Below are 19,652 nucleotides of genomic sequence, written 5' to 3' on the forward strand. Positions count from 1 at the left end.
GGGTAGATTTTCCATAACAAAACAGAAGCCGGCCAACATCTCCAGGTGGAAGAAGCCGGGCATCTGTGTCTGCGGCGTGTGAACGCTGGGGACGCATGGCCAGGGGAAGCAGATGCCTCGCAAGTGTGTGGATGGAGGGCAGAAAATTAAAAATACTATTTTTAAATGTACCGCTTTTATATTAAAAAAAAAATACTTAGTATTCATACCGCCAGGGAGCTTAGCTTGCAAGCTGTACTAACTTAGGGAAGTTGATAATATGACGCTGGCTATAGTAAGAGATCTGTCTTTTAGGTAAACTTGTCACAAGTAGGGTAGCTGCCATTACAGATGTTCCTTCTATAAACACTATTTGTCTGGTTGTTATGCAGCCCCAACATTCCCAATACTTCCTGAGTCTCTGACACAAAAAGTCTTGGAAAGTCAGAAGAAAATCACTGAAAAGTGACTAATGTATTGAAACCAGAGACTCCATTAGAACCAGTCCACTATCACAATCAAACATGGCGGTCTGCATACTTCTGTCATGTAATGAATACTATAAGGAAGGGATTTTTTTTTTCATGGATAAAGTAGTGGCAGCAGGGTGAGCATTTCAGCAGTATTTAGTCATTTTATAAGCCCCCTGAATGGCAGACAGCGGTCCCAGGCAAAGCAGCGAATGTCAGCCCGAATCAATGAGCAATGTTTTCACCACCCTGTGCTTGGTTGCCCGGTGACCCGCTCTGGGCGCACCAGGAAGTGCTGTTCCTTTAGCCGCGATGCATTGTGGGAAGTCCCCTCAGATCCAAGATGGCGGCCAGCAGGAGGCTGATGAAGGTAATGGGGGATAGGGCGGCTCTTTCATTCGGAAGAAGGCTATTCACATGGCATGTGTGTTCTCTGGGCCCCCGTGTGCCCCTCCAGGGATCATGTACGCTATGTAGGAGGCTGGTGATGGCCCCGCTGGTAGGCCTTGGGTCCCCGGCCTCATCCCGCGCCGCCCGCCGAGCCCGGCACTCCCTGTTCTGTATAGAGTGAAAGGGAAGCAGCCCTAGATAACCGCTCGGCGGAAGCCTGGAGGTAGGCCCGGGCAGCCTGAGTTTCCGGGTAACCGTCACACATTTGTGTTTATAAACAGAGCGGCAGCTCCGGTTTAAGTTGTGAGCGGCCCTGGTGCTCGTGTATTGGAGTTCCTGTGACAGGATGTGAGCACACCGCCACTCATACCGGCTCATGTGAGCTCGCCATTGTGCTCACCATTGTGCTCACATTGCTGCAGGCCCTTCCTTGTCATGGGCACTCCAAAATGTAACTGGAGATAGGAAGAGAAGAAGGACCATAACTGGTAATCATACCCTGACATATTCACCTTTTATATCTGGAACTCCTCCAGAAAAATATCAATGCAGATCTTGATAGTATGCTCAGTGGCTTGTGTAGTCAACAATGGGCCCCTGTGCAGGCCTGACTTGGGGTCCTTTGGGGGGGGTCTGGGGGGCTTCATTGAGTGGCACACTTTGCCCCTCTCCATGCCCACCCCTGATGATTATACATTGCCATAGCTACATCCTCATAGCGGTGAGATCCAGGGTGCTGCATTATTATATATTATTCTGGTGTGCAGCTCATTGTACTCTGATATGAGAACACAAAGCCCTGGCTCTAAGATTTCCTCCCCCATACAAAGACAATGCAGAACATAGCATGCTTATATTCAGGAAGGATTGGCTGCTAGGAGAAGATCATAGATAATATTGGTGACTGGACCTTTACCCTCTGCCTGGCCTTTCCTGTGGCTATGTAATATTTTGGTATTTGAACATAGTTACATAGTAGGTCAGGTTGAAAAAAGACGTAAGTCCATCAAGTTCAGCCACTAGGGAAATAAACATATCCCAGATATAAAACCCTATGGACATAGTTGGTCCAGAGGAAGGCAAAAAAACCCTGGTACAATTTTCTTTACCAGGAAAAAAAAATCCTTCCTGATTCCATGAAGCAATCGGATGTTTCCTGGATAAACAGTCACTGTTATTTTTACTTTAAAGCCTCCAGCTTTTTCTTAAAGCAATCTATAGTAGTTGCTGAAACTACTTCCTGAGGGAGCTGATTCCACTTTTTCACAGATCTTACAGTGAAGAATCCCTTCCTTATCCGGAGCTTAAACTTCTTTTCCTCCAGACGCAAAGAGTGTCCTCTTGTTCTTTGTAATGATCTCTACGTGAATAATAGGGAAGAGAGTTCTCTATATGGACCATTTATATATTTATACAGGGTAATCATATCCCCTCTTAAACGTCTCTTCTCAAAGGAGAATAGATTCAGTTCAGCTAATCTCTCCTCAATTCCATTCCAGCCAATAATGTTTAGGGTAGCCAGTCAGAATCATTAGCTGGCGCAGGCCATTGCCATATTGAAGTTGTGTCGGCAGACTTGTGCAGTATCAAACACAGTGCTAGGCCTGCCCTGAAAAAACACTGATGCAGGAGGAGGAAAATACCCGCTTCCATCTGAATCTTCTGACAGGTTTATACTTTTAATGTAAACAAAATACATTTATATTCTCATCAGATTGAGAAACAGAATTTCAGACCTTCGATCGCAGAAAGTAATTTTTTTAAAACATCAGGGCTTGCCCACTAAACTTTTTTTTTTGTTCTCTGTGAGAGGTTTGCCTTCCTGTAAAAACAAATTCAGGCAGGACCTGACCGTAGGAAGCAATAGGCAGTCCAGGCACTTGTGCTGAGTTTATAGCAGAGCAGTATGATATGGCTTCCTGGATTAAAGAGGCATCAGCCATTACGGACGAGGACAACCAGGTTTCTATTCATCGCAAAAATCCTGATCAGTGACTCATTCGCCTCTCAGCAGAGATCAGGAAAAGGAGTTGTAATATTTGTTGTGGCATTAATTAATGCCATGACCTCATTAAAGGAAACTTCATAAGGAGTGTGCAGCTGTTGCTGACCTCCTTTTTAACCTAGGCTGTTGGATCGTGCTTTCGGTGTTTTCTACATTGCATTTTAACAAGTGTTCAGATGAATTTTTGACTTCACACTGACTTGTGACTGTTCTCAGTGTCTGAGAACAGACTTTTCAGAGGAAGCTTGACAGTGGCAGTCACCATGATTCTTCAGTTTAACTTTCAAAATTAGGTAGATGATCCCTCGATTCCTACAACCCCAATCATTTGTTAAAATTATCTAATCTACTCTAATATACCACCTGTATTCTCTTGGTATGTCTGAAATACTCTTTAAATCAGATTATCTAATTTTTCACATGATCTAAAAGGATGGCAAACCCTTTTATATAATGTAAAAAAATAGTTTTTCTTAGGGGGCTTTCCTGAAATGTAAAAAGAAAGTGCTGATGTGGGATGAGCACTTTTTTTTTACATTTACAGAAAGTCCTGTCACTTGTTCTCGTGCCTTTAAAGGGTGAGAGTGGGTGATGTCACCAGAAGAGAGGAAAAAAAAAAGATGGCGTCACCCAGTGTCCAGCCCATGCCGCAAGAAAGACAGGACGGCGCAGACAGTTCGCAAAGTGATCAATGGCCTATTTAATGTACAGCGCTGCGTAATATGTTGGCGCTATATAAATCCTGTTTAATAATAATAATAATAAAATGGCTTTCCATCTGTAAAGGTGCATCTCCTTGCCACGGAATAGGCACAAACTCCTGGAATACCCACGTCATGCATCCCAGGAGGCTTGTGGCTGCTACTTCTGCCAATAATGGGCATGCGCAGAAGGAGTTTTTCCTTCAATGGGGAGGGGGGATGCTTATCTCGCACATACCCAGTGAGATAGGCACACTTCCCCCCTTTTACAGTGGCTACGTCATCTGATCTTTTGCCTGTGCAATGCGACATTAGGTGACGTAGACGGAAGATGGCGATGCCCAGCACTTCCGCCACCCCAGGACGAAGGCAAATTACAGGATAGCGCAGAACCCAATCCAGTAAAGCTCCAGTGAAATTGAGTGTTCTATGAAAGTAAAGGTGAGTTTCTTGTTTTTTTTTTTTTATTTTCAATTAAGTCACATTACTTTATAATATAAGCTTTGGGGCTCTTATTCTAATCACTATCTAGTGAGTCCGTGAATAAAAATAAGCAATTCAGTCTTCACTTACATTTAGTCATCTTAAGGTGGAGAAAATAATCCTGGAATTTGCATTCTATTAAAAAAAAACAAAAAAAAATCAAAACATTTAAGCTGGCATACTACTTTAAGGTGTAATTATAGATTCCTTTTTATATTCTGTGTGAAAGTCCCAAAAATTCAGTGTCATATTATCTTGCTCTAAATATGCTGGGTTTGTGTTAGAAAGATCCCCTCCCCGGCATGTTATTAAAAATAAAACTATCAAAATTCTTTAGCAAAATAAAAACACCCTTTAAAAGGGTTAGGGTGGCCTAGAACCTCTGAAAAAAAAATATTTTTATTTCTTTTTCTATGTGTCCCTGTGATAGATTTTCAATAATTTCCTGTCTAGTGAAACTTGTAAGCAGGACAGGTTTGAGTAACTTTTTAATAGTTGGGGTGAAAGTAGGGGACGCAAGGCCAGGGGAAGCAGATGCAGTCCTGGCATCTGCGTGCGGCTGGGGGGCCGGACCGGGTGGGAAATTTAAAATACTAAAGTATTTTTATTTGTAAAAGTGGTACATTTAAAAATACTAATATTCATACCGCCAGGGATGTTAGACACTAACAAACAAAATTTTTACTTTAAATAAAAGGGTATAAATAAAAAATTCTGAATTAAGGTACGCTTTATTGTTTCCTATTACTTCCCTGATGTTGTTTTTGAGGGGGTTTAAAAATACCACAAGAAGGAGTTGGAACCAAGATGTTGATTTTACTGGAAACTGAATTCCACCAAACACTGATGGCAATTCTTAGAGCTTGTGCTGGGACATTTCTTGCAAAATGTGTACTTGTATAAATATGCAAAAAACTATGCGTTGCATGATTTGTATCATATTACCGAAAAACAAGCAAAAGCAGTAAAGATTTTTTTTCAGTTGCTAAATTGAATACAATTATTTACACAACTCTATAAATATCTCCAACTGAATTTTTACAACTGAAACTGAACTGGTGGCTTATTCTTCCCCTCTGAACATATAACATATCTTTTGTATAATAATGCAATCAAGCATTTTTACATCTGTAATCCTGAAAGGGGCTAATAATGGTTTTGGGTCAGTTTAAAAAAATTAAATAAAAACATAAAAGAAAATAAACTGATGTTTTATATTGTTTTACTATTTGTACCATTTTTGTCACTGAAGCCTCCACACTAATTATGAGCTGAGTGATCACAATGATTTTCTACTAAACCCTTGGGACTCAATGGTAACTGGGATTTAGAACCAGCAGCTACAGGAAATTTTGTCTGATGGCTTATATAGAGAATAGTAATTAGTATATGGATTGTGGGTAGGAGGGATCATTGGGAGCAACATGTGCATCTTTTTTTTTTTTTAAACTAATAATTTAACTAATTTGGGCACATTTGACATATCTATGTTAACGTACATATGGTGTGGTGTGAGCTTCATCTGTAATCCGCAAGTATTCACAGCATCCTTGGTAACTATGGGACAGACTTGAAGACCTTTTTGCAGCTGCCTGCAGCTATGACAGGTCCAGGATCCACAAATACTTTGAGTTTGTCAATAAAGTCCACCTAGTGCACTGCTTCTGAGCTCAGAGTTGCCACAGTCAGGTAGGCTGGTCCTGCCTTTTCTGCAGTGGGATCAATTAATGTTGTTTGCAACTCCCTGTCGGCATCAACATTGTCAGCTATCACCAATGTCACTTATATTTCACAAACCAGTAGTTTTCAAAACACTTGGCACTTTCTGTTGTTTGCCTCACACTTTAGGCCCTCTTTCTACTTTCTCCTAACTTTTTGGTGGCCATTAATAAACTCTAAGCTACTGCTTTGGTTGATTAAAGGGTATTCAAATTTTCCTCTGATACTAATGGAGCTTGTTGAATGCAATGTTTTCTCAAATGTGAGGCGTGCCATGTTTAACTATTTTTTTTTTCTCAGGAGCTTGAAGAGATCCGCAAATCTGGGATGAAAAATTTCCGTAATATCCAGGTCGATGAAGCCAATCTACTGACCTGGCAGGGTCTCATTGTTCCAGTGAGTTGAAATTATGCGTTTGGTTTGTATTTATGTGTATATGTATGTGTGCACATATCTCTGTGTGGGGCATGTAAATATATTCGGTATTAAAAACAACTTGTGCTCAAATGTTTCTTTTAGTAAAAAGTGGGTTTTCTCCATTATTTTACTAGTGTAACTTTTCTGTAACACGTGGCTCCGCCCCTGTGGTGACTTGGTGTTGCTCACCACAGCCTATTCTACTACTGTGATTCACAAAACATCTGTGTTGCTACTCTTGAATTTAGGGAATGATTTAGAATAAGTCTTGAATATGTGCATGGGAACTATTGTGCATCAGGAAACAACCCAGAGGACTGTTAGAGAAAAGCAGGATAATGCCCATTCACAATATGACTGCACCTTCGGAACACAGAACTGAAATTTTAGAGTAGATTATTTTATTCAGGTTATTTCTTCCATTGTACCAGCAGGCCAGAAAAAATAAAGACTGGAAGGTAGCAGCAATTACCTATTTTTTAAATGAAATTTTTGCAGTACAGGTGTTAAGCTGAGCTTGAGTCGTGATGCTCAAAAACAAGTTATATGTTGCTCTCAACATCGATAATATTGAAGCTGTGCTTCCAAGATAAAAGCAAGAGTTAATTACTCTCCTTGAGATTCTACCTTTAAAAAGTGTGAATTACACTTTGGGTAAACTTTAGTAAGGATGCACTTTATGTTGCCAGTTGTTAGAAATACGAAGCTGTTAACCAGCAATGTAAACACTTTCTGTACTCTTATTTGTTTGCAAGCCTAAATGATCAATTTTAACACGCATCACAAATTTTAAAAGCACATTGTTTGCATTTTCTGGGGGAAAACAATGAAAGTGGTTAAGAGTTTGCATTTAGAAAGTAAACCAGTGGTTTGGACACCTTCCAGACACATCAAATGATAGGCTTCTTTTTTTTCCCAATAGCAAGATCTTGGCTACACAAATGTTTGAGGACAAGTTGGTTGGTGTCTGGATTACAACACCTTTTTTTTCATTAGGTTATTAAAGGCCAAACTTTGTGTTTATTTATTTTTTTTTTTTTAAATCATTTCATTTTTTTTAATGTAAATACTGTACCCACTATAAATGACAATTGGCTTTCTTTCTTTACTATGCATCATAAGCTACCCAATAGGATTTTTATATAGCAGTCATCTTTAGTAAGTTATTTTTTTCTTTTTCATTGTTTCAGGACAATCCTCCATATGACAAAGGTGCATTTCGGATTGAAATTAACTTCCCAGCAGAGTACCCATTTAAACCTCCCAAGATCACATTTAAAACCAAAATTTACCACCCGAACATTGATGAGAAGGGCCAGGTATGTCTGCCAGTGATCAGTGCTGAAAACTGGAAACCTGCAACCAAAACTGACCAAGGTAAGAGATTAAACAGACATTTTAGACAAGCACATACACTTTCATGCTTTAGATAGTTTAAATCTGCTACTGAACAAAATGCACTTTAGAGATTGGCCAGAACGAGTCATCATTTTTATTAGGAACTGAAAGAATACACCAAGAGATAAAAAAAAATTAAATTCAGACAAATTGACAGGGTCATAATTTATAAATGGGGCCTTATGTATAAATTTTTGTTAAATGTGCAGGAGGGTGTATGTGCACTATAATGTAAGTCATGGTCGGACTGCCCTGCTCACAGGACTGGTAAAGACACATGAAAAGAAAGGAACAATTTAAATTTTTCTTAACCCTAACATTTTATAAATGATCTTTAATTCCTGATATTTAGCTCAATTTTTTGCTGTTCTTGTTACACCAGCAAGTGTAGCTTGTGGAAGCTATACTAAAGTTTAGGGGGTCCCTCTGCTTGTTCCTGGATGCTAAGACTAATCATGAGTTGAATCCTGCCCCATTCTGAAAAATGGAGAAAAACATTTATTGTGAAGCTGTTTTGACATTCACAGAATACTTTGTAATGTCTTACCTAGACTTTTACTTGACATGAACAGTATATGTTCATTTGTGCTAGTAAATAAGTCTTAAAACTAGACATATGGTATTTATCGGAGTATCTCCCAAAACTATTTTCTTTGTCAATAGCAATCCATTTTTAGGGCCTATATTGGTTTAAATGAAAAACTTTTAAAAACAATTTCTATTGGTAAAGCATCGCCAACAGCTGTCTTTCCATATACCCAGCTTGGGAAAGCCTACTGTCAAGTCATAGGTTAATTTCTTATCAACAACAACTAAGGCCCATTTATAATGTTTCAAAAAATTAGACATTTTAGGACAGGTAGGATTAAAATATGACTTGCTAGGTGTCCTAATGTTCTTTTTCTAGTTTTTCACCCTGATGCAGTTGTGTACCTGAAGTTGGAGTTGGCAAAAATGTATTCACTCCACATCCCTTGGTCACAACAACAGTTCCACAATCGGCATTGTAGTTGTGACAAAGGCAGCGCAATGTATTCAACTAATATAGAGAACTACAGTCCTTAGCTGTAGCCTCCTGGTAGGTATAGGACTTGTCTGCTGAAGTCTGGCAAGCATTAGAAAGGGAAAATTCAGTAGGACAATGAACACTCAATATTTATATATTAGCCTTTCAGTTGGGGTTACCTGGGTTAGTGAGTAGTTTTTGTTTGATATGTTGCCTACATTGTTGCAGTACCTGTGCCATTGTATTGAGCTGGTGTAGTGTAGTTTGACTTCCAAGGAACTGTTGATCACCTGTGGACATTGTTTCCCCTGTCCACCAATGTAGGGGGCTTTATTTCCACTAGCTATCCGTGTAATTCTTCCTACTTGCCACCAGTGTTGGGGTTAGATTTTCTAATGATGACCAAATTAATGAGTCTTTCATTTCACTGACCACCAGAGGCCCTGCTCCCACTAATCTCTAATCTAAGGTGACACCTTTCCTAGAGCCCATTAACATAAGAAGGGCTTTTACCAGGGACCACTAATGTAAATAGGTGACTTCAATTTTGACTTCTCATTTTTAAATATTTGGCCACTATTAAAGCAAAAAGTAATATTTAAGCATACTACAATCTTTTTATTACATCTACAATCTACTGATCTTGCTACTATTGCTGGTAGGTTTATCATTTGTATTACATTTTCCTTTAAAATGTATTTTAATGATTTCTGCATGGTTAAAAATATAAGCTGGTTAACCTTTAAAGCTGATTTCCAGGATATCCCAACCAACCTTTTGATCCTTCTACTTATCCTCATATAAAAAATAAATAAACCATGCTTTCTGCTATTGCTGCTCATACTGATCATTTTGCATGGAAGTAATCTCACAATTTCTTCCCAAAATGCAAAGGTTGGTAAAGGGACCTTGTCCCTCCTGCTGCTTGTGAAATGTCAGTCCCCTGAATAGAAAATAGACAAGAATGCTGCTAAAAGATAAATCGAGATAATAAAATACAGTTTTTTGCCTTAACATAGATTTTGCCATGAGATTAATTTTTAAATTATTTTGCTGTAAGTGTTCATAAACTAAGAACGCAAAACCAATTTAGTTCCTGAAGCACTGAGGGGAGTGTAAAAGATGGGTAGTGAGAGGGACATGTGGCTGTATAACAATCATTTAATATTTCTATAAAAATGAACTACTGTGACTGTTTTCTGAAATTCCTTCAGTTGATATTGGAGCTTTGTTTGCTCTATCCCACCTTACCTATGTCTTTCTTTCATTTAGTCATTCAGTCTCTTATTGCCCTGGTCAACGATCCCCAGCCAGAGCACCCTCTGCGTGCAGACCTAGCAGAAGAATACTCAAAGGACCGTAAAAAATTCTGTAAGAATGCCGAAGAGTTTACAAAGAAATACGGAGAGAAGCGACCTGTGGACTAGACATTGAGGCCTAGCGCCAACGGAAGACACGCACACACACAAGAATTAACACAAATTCAAAAGCGCAACTGAAGATTTGGAGTCAGTGAGTTCAGAATCCCCTCCTTCACCCTCCCCTGAAAACACACATGAGGCAGGACTCCGCGGGAACATGGAACAGAGGCGCAGCATCAACCCGCGATTTACGCTAAACTCTACTTCAAACTGTTAGAGGAGGATTAAAAAACAGTGCGAAAATCGGAATGCAGTTCTGCTCCCTGTGTTTAAAAACAAACAAAAAATCACTTTTTTCCCCATTCATAACTGTTGAAAATATCATTCTTTTTGTTCACTCTAGTCAAAAAAAAATGACACGCAAAATAATTTGTTGATTATTTTTTTTCCTTTCCTTTAGGGTTTAATTGTAGCATTGCATACAGTTTTTTTTTTTTTTTTATCACCAGTTCATTTTGGACACATAAAGGCCCTTTATCTGTTAGGTTTTATTCTAACACCCCCCCTCCCATAAGTAACCCTTTCAGTGTCAGCCATTTTCTGACAGTTAAAGGGATACATACCATTGGTCAACCTTGAGCCACCACAAGGGAGGGGATCGTTGAACGTTCGGCTCTTAGTTTTCCTTTCAATGTTGCACTGTGCTCTGTGGGACTTGGTAAGTTCTCCTTCAGTTTGTAACAAGAAAATAAAGTTACATTTAAAAAAAAAAAAAAAATCAAACTGTTGGAAATGAGACCGTTCTTCTGTAATTCTGCCGGATGTTAAAATGTTTATTAAAGGGGTAAACCAAGCTGCTGCCCTGTTGTGACTCTGTGTCTTTGAAGAATCATCAAGGTTTCTGAACACTCTGGAGCTGCTTAGGCAACTCTTTAGGTTTGAATATTGTATTGCAGATAGGTATCTATATTGTATAATACATAGAATTGGGCAGAGACATTTATAGATACAAGACTGCTCATTTACTTAATCCAGATTATATTTTTATTTCATGAAATGATATGGTCTCATTTTCCACTTCTTGGTAAAAGGTGTATGCTGTACAAATATAGGTTAAAAAGTTTAAACTTTCAAAAACAACCTAATCTTAGTCTGTTTTGGGGTCTGTACACAATTATGTGATGAAGCATTTACCCAGAGTAACCTAATTTGCAGAATCATACCTATTTATATCAACCTCATAATAGGTATACATTAATGTGGTCTTAAACCTTTTCCTGTCCCCAGCCTCCCTAGCAGCCTTATACTCGCCTGCTCCTGATTCAGCAGAATATCACCAATAAAATCCTATAGCTGATTGTAAAATATTTTGAGCAAGGGACCGCGCATGTGTTGTGCATTCTTCATTTAATCCTTTGGTATGCTGTGCCCTGTGTACAAACCCTTTACCGGTTTAAATGAAGAGTGCACAAGGTATGCACACGGTTAGAGGATTTTGACAAATGTGTTTGCAACTTCCACAGTTGGATCAGGGAGGGATGAGTATAAGGAAAGTTATCATAAATAACTGCATAAAATTATCAACTGTTGTGAGAAAACACAGTTTGCCTTGCAGTTTGCTTTTTATGTGTGTACTCTGTGCTGTCCTCTTGTAATTGCAATGTGGATGTAAATACAGGTATGTTTTGTTCGCAGCATTGGGAACATGCCACTTGGTAAATGTAGTAATGTACAAGTGTGTACACACCCTTAGAGCAGGACAAAATGATGTAAGGTGCAGCAAGCTATAACAACCAGTTTTGATAGCATTCAGAATGGATGGTTGCTATGGGTTACTGCACTTGGCCTTGTTAATTAAAAGTTGTTATGTTCAATTATTGTTCTGCACAGCTAGATTCATTTTTAAATAGACTGTGTCATGTCATTTAGAAGGTTGGACCACTAGCCACCCCCTGCTGGAAAAACGACATCTTCCATAATTCCTCGCAATGGTGGGATTTGTAGTTTTGCAGCAGGAGGGCTGTAAGTGCCCAGCTGAGATAACATAGAATGATCTGTTTCAGGATATCTGTCAGATTCTGTAGGCAAGAAAAAATTGCCACTTTTCATAATGTTTCTTTACTGTTGGTACTGTCTATCCATATTGTAAACTAGAGAAGTCAGAGTGCGTTTCTGAAGATATTTCAAGTTCTGTGTGTCTGAAAATTAACAAAGAAATGCTGGGTCATAATTTTAAATTAAAAACACCATTCAAGTCTGTGTTGGGAATCTTAATAGTGTTCTTTATTTTATGTTGTATATTAGTTTAAAAAAAAGCATGTGTAATAATGAAAAACCATTTTGTAAAGTTCACAGTTCGTTCTATTGATAGCACTTTGATATTGTATGTCATGAACTAGCTCAGCGTACAATGATTCTCATCTGCACTTCTCTCCTTTTTCTAGTGTCAGAATTGCTTCATGCAGTTTCCATCAATAAACTTACACAGGAAACTTGGTGTGCACTGAAAAAATTCTTCCCAACTGCAATTTTACCCCAATTATCTTTCATTCCTTCAACGTGTGATGGATGATAGTGCTATGTGTCATTTAGTTAGTAAAAGTATTTCATCATGTGCTCCTGATAACTTTCACAGGTACTCATGTAAAGTATTGTCACCTTAAAAAAATTTACATATTTGTGACTTCTATAATTCTGCTGTGTACCCATTTGTGCTGTTTTCTGAGGCAATACAATGGTGTATCTGTATGTCAGTTGCAGTTGGGTATCTCGCATTTATACATACACAGTGACTTTCCTACAATTTTGTAGTGTGCATAGTTGAATTGGAAATGCCATAGGACAAATATGGGGGCTGCAAGTGCTGTCAATAATTATTGCCTGTCTTCCTGTATAGATTAGATCCATTGCTATCTGCAAAAAATACATAGAACAAGAATCCATTATGTCAAGTCACATGTTCTGGATCCAAAATCTATTCTTTCAAGATTTTCTTTCTCATGACAACTGTACCCTGTCACAAAACTTAGTGGGTTCATAAAACGTGCCTGTGAAAAAGACTTCTGCTACAAAATACATTTATTTATGAGAATGTCAACCTACTGGACTCCTTTGTCACTACTGTGTGCAGTGAGAAGGTGAGTAGGAAAAAACGTGTTTTGGACAAGATGGGCGTCTCTCTACTAGAAAACCAGAAATGTCTGTTTCAGAAGAAACCTTCACCCAGCTATTTCCCATTATTGGAAAATAGACATAGTATCAAACAGTAAGGCAAATCTGTTTAGTAGATCCCCATGTAAAATCCTAGGAAAAAAGGTTGCTTGCCTTATACTCAATTGCTGACATGCTAACTTTTGTTGAAATATGTTCCGGCACAGTATGGTAGGCCTTTTTGTGGGTTTTAAGATTTTCAGGAATAATACATCAATATATTGATGCCATTACTAACTTGCCAGATGCTGAGTGTAAGGTATGTAATGTTTTCTTTTCTTTTTCCCTTTATTTTTTTATATGGGTAAATTAAGATCTTAATAGCTAAACTTTACATTTTGTTGCAGGGTATATTTTGAACACATAAACTACAAATTAATTATGTGTTTAGAACTGTCTAATGCTCCTAAATCTTTTGATGTGGCTAATGTTTCCAAAATGGGATCATGCCTGGAAAAAAGTTTAGCTCCCCTTAGGTTGATTTGTAATGTCACGCTTGCCTCTCTACTTATTGGTTTTCTGACATAGAGGAGCTTTACAGAGAGTTTTGTTAACATTTTTGGTTTTCTATTAGGTGAGGAAATTTGAGAACTTCTGTTATGTTTCACTACTAAATGAGGTCCCATTAGAGACATGTACCCTCATTTCCTGTCATCAACACACAGTAAGGTAAATCTGTAGCTGATACACTGATGAAATTGTTTTATGATACTCTATAAATAGCTTGTCTTGACAGCTCTGCTCTGTCAAACCAGATACAAATGCAGTTCTGTTATATACCACTAGGTGTCACCTGGGGATAAACCAACATTCTCTTTCTAATGGACTATTGAGGGCAAAAACTAGTAAAATCAGGTTTATACTTGAGTATAATAAGGTGTAACACTGTAAACTGGATACTTACCCTCCATAATTTTCCTCTTCTGGTGTATCTTCATAGTAACACATACTGAGTTGTGGCTCCACCACATGTAAGCCCAGATACCCGTACATTTGATGTGCCAGCAACAGAGTCTCATACTTATAACTATTGCCTTAAAAGGGTGGGAAATACGTATTCATCATAGCAGCATACAATGGGTAATACTTCACACTAGTTATGGTTACTGTAGTGAAACCAAATGTATTCTCAATTACACATAGGTGTCTAAAGGGACACTTAAATGTTGTATATCTTTGGGACACAAAATGGCAATCTGCCCATGAAGTCACCATTACTCAGGTAGAGTATGCCTTCACTCCTGGAGTCCCACATACCCTTTCTGGGTGATCCTAGGTGTCCAAGTTTAGATCTAATTCACACCTGTTGACTCTTTTATTACACTGCATAGAGTAACACATAGTCTGTATCCTAAAGCATACTGTCATTTGCAAATATTTCTTCAACACCAAACCTGAGGATAGACAGATGTCCAGAGGATAGGTCCTTTTTAGGATGACATCACTGGACTACTTAACCTTCTTATATACTTAGGGCAGGGGTCAGCAACCTTTACTATCAAAAGAGCCATTTTGCCTCCTCTTCCACTAAAGAAAAATAGTCTGGAGCCGCAAAACATAACACAGTTTATAAACTTTTAAAACTTTTAATATTTTTTTATTTTTACCTGTTACAACCAGTGTGCATGTGTAGGTCTACTTTGAAATAAATTAAACACTGAACTATGCCCCTAGAAGCCTCCAGCTTCTAACGTATCATCCTGTTACATTAGCTGGAGGCTTCTAACGTAACGGTAGATTTTTTTGATGGGCAGAGTTTTTTATGTTCTGACGATGCCTTAGCGATGAAATTTTAAGGGGTGTTAGCCACAGGTGTCCCTCATTTGCAGCTTTAATTTTGTTCACCTGTACCCCCCAATCTTGAGTAATTGGGGTTCAGGTGCTAGAAGCCTCCAGCAATGTGTACCAGGGTAGATTATTTTGATGGGCAGAGTTCTTTATTTTCTGACGAAGCCTTAGCGATTCAATTGTAGGTGGTGTTAGCCATAAGTGTCCCCCACTTGCACCTCTATTTTGGTCACCTGTACCGCCTCCCCCCTGTTCCAGAGAAATTGGGGTTCAGATGCTAGATGCTTCCAGCAATGTGTAACAGGGTAGATTTTTTTGATAGGCAGAGTTTTTATGAATTTTTAGGAGGTGTTAGCCACAGGTGTCCCGTACTTGCACCTCAAATTTTTTTCACCTGTACCCCCGTTTCCAGATAAATTGGGGTTTAGGTGCTAGAAGCCTCCAACAATGTGTAACAGGGTAGGGGTTTTTTGATGGGTGGAGTTTTTAGGAGGTGTTATCCACAGGTGTCCCCCACTTGCACCTCTAATTTTGTTCACCTGTACCCCCTTCCTGTTCCAGAGAAATTGGGGTTCAGGTGCCTCCAGCAATGTGTAACGGTAGATTTTTTTGATGGGCAGAGTTCTTTATGTTCTGATGATAGCCTAACAATTAAATTTTAGGGGGTGTTAGTGACAGGCGTCCCCCACTTGCACCTACATTTTTGGTTTTGTACATCTCCCCATTCCAGAGGAATTGGGGTTCAAAGGAGGGGGATGTCATTGTACACACCCATTTGTACACGCCCCGTGGTAGATTTATTTCACTGGTAGATTTTTTTCATTAGAACACCGGATAGGGAATCCCCCTCCTCCGCAGTGTCTTGGGAGGAAGGGGATCCCCCATCAGAGATCTCCCCGTGGCAGCCGAAGGGAGCCACAACAAGGAGGCTGAAGAGCCGCATGCGGCTCCGGAGCCGCAGGTTGCAGACCCCTGACTTAGGGTCATTTACGATCCATTTTCATTTTTTAGAATATTATAGGAACCACATAAATTTGTTTATTGCATCAAGGTTTTTTTTTACTTTGTCAGGATTCTCTATGTAAACAAAATAAAACAAAAATAATCAATTTCACTAAATTATTAAATACTGTGGTGAAAATTATGACCATTGTGTTGTTTATGGTCAGTTTCGACCTGGTTATAATATAAGATTATATAACAATACCTAATGCCAAAAGTGAAATCATACACACACTAAAATCTGACTACCAGCTCTCAGCCACAGAACATCACACTAACAGCCAGCCCTCTCCTCTCCCTCACCTATTCAGGGCTTATCTTTCAGGCTTTTTATCTGTAGCTAAACAGACAAAACAAACAGGCATTCCACACATAGAAGGAACTATTCAGTTAGGGTACATACATATGTGCAATATTTGTCGTTGGAAAGGATCTTTCACAATCCTTTCCAATGACTAAGGACTGCACGATGCATGAACGAATGCTGTACATACAGCACTGTTCTGCTCTATGCAGAGGGGAGGGGGAGAATGACGGAGCAGCACCCTACTGCACGCTCTCCCCCTTCGCCTCCATTAGGATCGTCCATTCTCCGAAGATCCGCCAGGACGGTTGATTCTGGCCCAACGGACGCCAGATTCTGGCCCAATATTGGCCTTGAGCTGATATGGGATGAGAACCATTGGATGTGTGTATGCAGCCTAAGTCTTGTTACTTGCAAAGCACTAATCTCCTATTTGCAGATTTGATGAAAATAAGGCAGAGGATGCAGACCAGCATAGCGATACGGATAAATAGGTTTCTGAGACGGAAGACGAAATAGAGTATCAACCAGAATTCAGACACGTCCGATGAGGAGGCCACGACTGCTGAAGCTGCTTCCATTCCTGCTGAAACATTCAAATCCAAAAGTGGTAACATCTGCTGGAGTTCAGTACCGCCTGACGTACATGGCAGACAATCTGCTGAAAATGTCGTCAAAATCACCCTTGGGATCACAAGGTTTGCTGTGACTTGAGTAATTGACATCAAGACATGTTTTGAGATGTTCATGTTATAATTATATGACAAAGCTTGACGGAAAAAAAGGCCATGGGGATGTGTGGAATGACATTGATGAGGAATGCCTGTATGCTTATATTGGTGTTCTTCCTCTTGCTGGAGAGTACAGATACTCATAGTTTCTGGGATGCGCCATCAGGCAGAACAATTTTCCGGTCAACAATGTCACTTACGACCTTTTGAATGGTATCAAGAGTCCTCAGATTTGACAACAGACATACTAGAACAAAAGCTGATAAGCTTGCTCCCATCAGGGATGTCTGGGAGAGATGGGTCCAGCTCCTTCCACTGATGTTTCAACCTGAGCCTCAGGTGACAGTAGATGAACATTTTGTCCCTTTCTGTGGAAAATGCCCCTTCCGGCAATACATGCCCAGCAAGCCAGGCAAATACGGAATAAAACAAAAACAAGCAATGCGTGGAATCTACAGATTTACACAGGCAAACCTGCAAGTGGCATCTCACAGAAAATCTGAAGGAAAACGTGTAGTCCTCGATATGACTACTGGACAGCGGGGTCACAATATCACATGTGACAATTTTTTTACCAGCTATGACCTTGGACAAAAACTTCTTAGGAGGAAACTTAGCATGGTAGGCACAATGAGAAAAAAAACCTGAGCCGCCAACCAAAATTTTGCAGGTGAATGGCAGGGCTCCACTTTCTTCATAATTTGCATTTACAGACACCACCACTGTTGTTTCATATTGTCAAAAAGAAACCGGAGTGTCATACTGACCAAGCATCAACCCGATTTAGGACATTGGTCAAAACCAACCCGTTAACATCATGGATTCATGGATAGTAACAGTAAGCTAAGTATATAGGAAGGTTATTTTGAAACAATCATGTCACCAAAAACTCTGTCCTTAAAACTACCCAATCTGGGAGGAAAAAGTCAGCTCTTGACATGTATAGGCCTGGGTTACTGTTTATATGAAGGAATGGATAGCAAGACAACTTTGTTTCAATGTCCGGTTCCAGAGTGGGGAATCAAAAGGAATTTCAGCATGGACTCGTCCCACCTAGGAATGGTTAACGTTTTCTACCTTCTCTCTGACTCAAAAAGCAGGGAAAACCACAACGTTCTTGACCAGTAGGGAATGACTGCTATCACTGATACTGCCTGCAATTTATATCTTCGCAACAACCTGAAGATCAGTGGAAAATGTACCCTAAGCTCCACAGATGGTGAAGAAAATCCACCTCCTCTGCCAAAGAGTAAGAGGCAAAAATGTGCAAATATTCTCTGGTTTAAGGACCACTCATCAATAAACAACCTACTGAGATGTTTCCTCAACTGCTTCTAGACTGCCAGAATGTTCCTTCTTTTCAAGTGAGGCAAGAATTTGCACAATTTGCTCAGTCTCTTCCTACCAAGTAATCACTTTCTCTCTTGTTAAAGGCCTCACGAATAAAAAGAATTAAAACATGATACCATACTTTCCTCCTTTTCAACATTTTCCTCACTTAAGCTATCCAATGTTGTAGACCAGACCTAATGTCACAAAACTCATTCTATCGTAACTGATTCCGTGACTCTCAAAAAGTGACCTCAACACATCATTATCAGGTAATAAGGTAAAGCCCTCCTTTCAATTGCAGCCTGCAAAGGTGTGATCCATCTTCTATATAAGAGCAAACTTATGAAGCTATATCATGAATATACATACCATTTATTTTTTGATGATAAGGTAATAGTACATTTATATCATTGCACTCAGCAGGTTGTGCACTCGGGCCTACTATGTAGATTTGTACCAAGCTGCTTAGACGAAGCCTGTACATTGCCTATTTAGAACACTGTCCACTTCTGAAGAACTCATATCAATAGTGGTATGGTAAAGAGAGAGTTCTTTCCAACAAGAATTGTGAAAGGTAAAAGGTATATTTAAAAACCTGGTAAATCTACCCAACATGCAGTATACAGTTTGATCAAAAATTAGAATGCTTTGTAAAAGAAAACGTGAAGTTTCTGCTTTTCTGGAAAACATATACTGCTAGGTCCATAAATATTTGGACAGAGACAACTTTTTTCTAATTTTGGTTCTGTACATTACCACAATTAATTTTAAATAAAACAACTCAGATGCAGTTGAACTTCAGACTTTCAGCTTTAATTCAGTGGGTTGAACAAAAAGATTGCATAAAAATGTGAGGAACTAAAGCCTTTTTTTTGTTATCACATTCACTTCATTTCAGGGGCTCAAAATTAATTGGACAATTGACTCAAAGGCTATTTCATGGGCTTGCGTGGGGAATTCCTTCAGTATGTCATTATCAGTTAAGCAGATGAAAGTCCTGGAGTTGATTTGAGGGGGGGGGGGGCGCGCTTGTATATGGAAGATGCTATGAACAGACAACATGCGGTCAAAGGAGCAGGTGAAACAAGTCATCCTTAAGCAGCAAAAACAGAAAAACCCCATCCGAGAAATTGCTATAATATTAGGAGTGGCAAAATCTACAGTTTGGTACATCATGAGAAAGAAAAAAAGCACTGGTGAACTCAGCAACGCCAAAAGACCTGGACATCAATGGAAGACAACAGTGGTGGATGATGGCAGAATCATTTCCATGGTGAAGAGAAACCCCTTCACAACAGCCAACCAAGTGAACAACACTCTCCAGGATGTAGACGTATCGATATCCAAGTCTACCAT

General features: G+C 39.3%; 1 protein-coding gene across 1 annotated transcript; it reads left to right on the top strand.

Annotated features, from left to right (window-relative positions):
• The first annotated feature begins 743 nt into the window (after window positions 1-743).
• UBE2L3 (ubiquitin conjugating enzyme E2 L3) lies at window positions 744-12,188 on the top strand. Its single transcript, XM_072415635.1, has 4 exons — window positions 744-819; window positions 6,048-6,143; window positions 7,355-7,541; window positions 9,841-12,188. Exons 1-4 carry the CDS (start codon window positions 793-795, stop codon window positions 9,993-9,995), a joined length of 465 nt encoding a protein of 154 aa, XP_072271736.1. The 5' UTR covers window positions 744-792; the 3' UTR covers window positions 9,996-12,188.
• Window positions 12,189-19,652: the final 7,464 nt, after the last annotated feature.

Source organism: Pyxicephalus adspersus, chromosome 6 (assembly GCF_032062135.1).
Source record: "Pyxicephalus adspersus chromosome 6, UCB_Pads_2.0, whole genome shotgun sequence".
Classification (NCBI taxonomy): Eukaryota; Metazoa; Chordata; class Amphibia; order Anura; family Pyxicephalidae; genus Pyxicephalus; species Pyxicephalus adspersus.